General features: G+C 27.9%; 1 protein-coding gene across 1 annotated transcript in view; it reads left to right on the top strand.

The window, feature by feature from the left end:
* Positions 1-4,320, top strand: part of LOC108755622 — a 14,472-nt gene that overhangs the window by 2,065 nt on the left and 8,087 nt on the right. The window contains 3 exon segments of the mRNA XM_018498737.1: positions 807-1,080; positions 1,377-1,848; positions 2,106-2,205. Of these exon segments, the coding sequence (XP_018354239.1) occupies positions 807-1,080; positions 1,377-1,848; positions 2,106-2,205 (846 nt within the window).

The following is a 4,320-nucleotide window of genomic DNA, read 5'->3' as shown; positions in this document are numbered from 1 at the left end:
AGAGAGAGAGAGAGAGAGAGAGAGAGAGAGAGAAAGAGAGAGAGAGATTTCACGTGCACTATCCATATAACAACTAATTCCTAAAAATTGTCATGTCACGATGAACAAAAATTTCTATAAGTATGCATCAATAATGCATCAACCCATGAACGCGATATTATTTTTTTTCTCAATTGTCTTCATTTTATCAAGCATGCAAAAACTTCGATGTCAATGCCTTCTAGATCAATTTTCTTTTACCGAACACCGAGGGACACATTAATCATATGAAATAGTCACTGCACTTATCGTAATATGCAATATTTATTATGCATCGATTATTCTATAGACCCTATGTTTAGTATGTGAATACGTCATGTCACGAATATGCGCGATGATACTCGCTAGTGGGGATAAAAATATTTTTTTTAACGAAGGAAAATAGTACATGATTGACCTTAGATATGGATGGTATTAGACATTCGGGATATACAGGTTATTGTTTTTAACTTCCATTAAAAAATGTTTATTTAATGCTCTTAGGAGTATTTTGTTTGCTTTAAGCGACAAAAAAACATTATTTTGTTTCATATTAATATATATATAATATATATTTATACAAATTTATCATTTTCCATGAAATATGTAGATAGTAGTATCATTATTGTATGTAATTTATGATATAAGAAAAATGTAAAAAGTATGATCGGATATACAATTTTTTCAAGCCGAAGAAAGCCAAAACAACGAACAAATTTGAGATATTAAAAGAAACATTTTATTTGCCTGAAATAAGTTCGGTAGAATTAACGAATTTACATTTTGAGCTAGATTTTGAATGGGCGATAGAATTAAATCGCTATAGCTTGGAATTTATCGGACTTTGGCCAAAAATGAAAGAAACAACGCAAGAAAAATTAATGTCTAACGTACGAGTGTTACTGTTAATAATTATGGTAACTTTTTTTGGTGTGATTCCCTGCATACATTCTTTGATAAGAGTTTGGGGTGATTTGATGTCGATGACAGACAATTTACAATTCACTTTACCTTTAGTGTCGATGATAATGAAGCTCATCGTCATGTGGAGCAAAAAAGCTGGTAAGTAAATCTCCCTTGTAGCATTTTGACACAGAAAAGAGGCTGGATCCCTAAAAACAATATTAAAACATATCGTTGTATAATAATAACATTAAGTCTTTAATAATTATAAATTATGAAAAAATTGAGCAATATATGTATATTTGTCTTATTTGTGTCTATTTTATAATAATTATTAAATTTTGTATTATATTACTGTAAAGTTCTTATGTTATTATTATATGTTATTTATTTATTATAATTTATGTTATTATAATTAATTGTTATATTTATTTCTTTGTAATCTATCTTTTAAGCTCTTGCGCCACTCTTGTACATGATTGCTAAAGATTGGCTAAAATTGAAGTCTGACGAAGAACGGAAGATCATGATAAGATGCGCACGGATTCCTCGCATGATCATAACCTGCGGATTTATCATAATGTTTGCGTCGTTTATTTTATTATTTATTCTTCCGTGCTTCGGGATTACCATGCGATACATAACAAACGTGACCGATCCGGGCAAACCATTGCCCCTGCAGACATATTACTTCTATGACACAGATACAAGTCCATACTTCGAACTTACATTCGTCGCACAAGGTGTTACTCTCATGGTGTCTGCCATGGGTTATACGGCGATTGACAGTCTTTTTGGATTGCTGATTTTTCATGTCTGCGGTCAATTGAAGAATCTTAAGGGCCGTTTAATGATAGGTTCTGAAAAACAATCAAATTTTGATCATATTTTAGCAGACGCCATAATGGATCATGTACGCCTTATCAGGTTTCGTACATGATACTGTCATGATGAACACTCATTATTTTATATAATAGCGCTAATTATTTCATGTAAAGGCAGATCAAATAAAGCTATAATTAATACATATATATATTTTTTTTAATAAAAAAATAACGCTTTTGAAACATAAACTCATAAAATTGTAAAATTTAATATTTTTAAATCATGATTAATAAGATATAATTATTATAACATAATTTATCATTTTGTACAATTGTTAATAAAAATTTTATTTATTACAGATGTGTTAAAATCATTGAAAATACATTTACTTTGATGCTTCTTGGATTATTCCTCTATTTCGGCACATTATTTAGTCTATATGGATTTCTATTAGTTACCGTAAGTCAACAATTTTTATATATATACATGTTTTATATAATATATATATAATATATATATATATATATATATATATTGTATATACATAGAATATCTCCTAATATCCAAAGGATATACACAAACAAATAATAAAATGCAATAATAAAATAAATAAGAACGCATAAAACTGTAATTATTACATTATTAACATATGACAATTAATATTCTTTTAGTATATTCCTTATATTAATTAATAATATAGGTTGTCACTGATGGACGTCATTTATCTTTCGTAAGACTGTCATTTCTTGTAACAGTCGTTGCAAATATTTTTGCACATATGTGCTTGTATTGTGTGGTTGGAGAATGTCTAATAGCGCAAGTAAGTTAATTACTATTATCTTAGCAAATTTATACAAATAGTTTTTCGCTGCAAAAATGTATGTGATAAATATTTTAATCAAAAACGTTATTGTAAGAATAGATGTACATTCTTGTTTTCATGAATTGAATTTGAGTTATTGTATTTATAGAATTGAAATATGAAACAAAATAATAACGTTGAATTATGGTTATATAATTAATTTTTATAAATTTGTACAAAATACATTTTCAATCTTTAATAAGATTATATCGTATTATATAGTGCGAAGGTGTCTATCAAGCTGCATGTGATTATCGTTGGTATGAATTGGAACCGAAGCAAGCCAGAAATCTAATTTTATTGATGATTCGCGCAAATAAGTCACTTTACGTAACAGTTGGAAAAATTTTTCCTCTAACGATGAATGCCTTCTGCAGTGTAAGCATTTAACTATGCACAATTTTTTAAAATAAAATATCAGTTATTTTATTTTAAAAACTGCAATTTAATATTTATAATATCTTTTTGTAAAAATGTTAAACTCTATGATAAAATTTTTAAGACGGCTTATTTATTTTAGTTATTAAAAACATCAGGCGGTTACATATCGGTTTTGCTTGCACGACGTGATTAATGTGTATCAGTAAATTATATTAATAATCATAATGATAAGAACAATATAATTACTATTGATTTAGATACAAGTGCTGGGCTGAACATTACTTGAAATATTTTTTTACATCTAAAATGTATTATATTTTATTTTACGTTATATATTGTTTTATGTATTTCATATTTTTCTATTTACATTATAACCGATGAGTTTTGCTCAGCATTATTATGTAACTACTTACAATTATATCGTAATTGTAATTAATGTATTGTTTTTCAATATTGGTTCAATAAATTATACATATATAATCTTCATATTTTTATATTTTCTTTATTAGAGATTATTTACTTGAGGGGGGATCCCCCGTTGGCCTAAAAATTGATTGCTTACAATCTCGTTTGCCTACATCACTTTTGCCGACAGTTCGTTTGCAAACAAAAATTATTGCCTACAGTTCGATTGCGTACATGCACTTTTGCACACAAATAAAAATTTTAGAAACGGAGTTACTTTTGCCTGCATGTATTATTGCCTACAAGTCGATTGCCTACATACATTATTGCCTACAGCTCACAACCTTTGAAATGAGAGCCATCTCACATAAAAAAATGGGGGTTGGTTAGGATTAGATTTTTTTGGAAAACTATATATTCCAAGCGGACATTGTCTACGCTGACACCTTACTGTTTACATGACAGATTTCCTAAAAATATAAATTATTTTCTTACTTAACTTTAATTTTATATTTGCAAAAGTACTTGTAGACAATCAAACTGTAGGCAATAATACATGTAGACAATCGAACTGTAGGCAATAATACATGTAGGCAAAAGTAACTCCGTTTCTAAAATTTTTGTATGCAAAAATGCATGTAGGCAATTGAGCTGTAGGCAATAATTTTTGTGTGCAAACGAACTGTCGGCAAAAGTAATGTAAGCAAATGATACTGTAGGCAATCGATTTGTAGGCAAAAGCAACTATTCCCTTTACTTGAAATAAAATAAAAAACACCTTAATTGTGTCCATTCATCATTTTATTTATTTTATTTTTATTTTTAATGTTTTTTATATGCGCTGTGTTTTGCAAAGAGAATAATTTTAGCTTATTTGTTTTCATGCAATAAAAGAAAAAAATTATAATATTTATTATAATATAATA

Source organism: Trachymyrmex septentrionalis, unplaced genomic scaffold, assembly GCF_001594115.1.
Source record: "Trachymyrmex septentrionalis isolate Tsep2-gDNA-1 unplaced genomic scaffold, Tsep1.0 scaffold9, whole genome shotgun sequence".
Classification (NCBI taxonomy): domain Eukaryota; kingdom Metazoa; phylum Arthropoda; class Insecta; order Hymenoptera; family Formicidae; genus Trachymyrmex; species Trachymyrmex septentrionalis.
The sequence above is the reverse complement of the archived record's forward strand: the minus strand, read 5'-3'. Positions and strand labels throughout refer to the sequence as shown.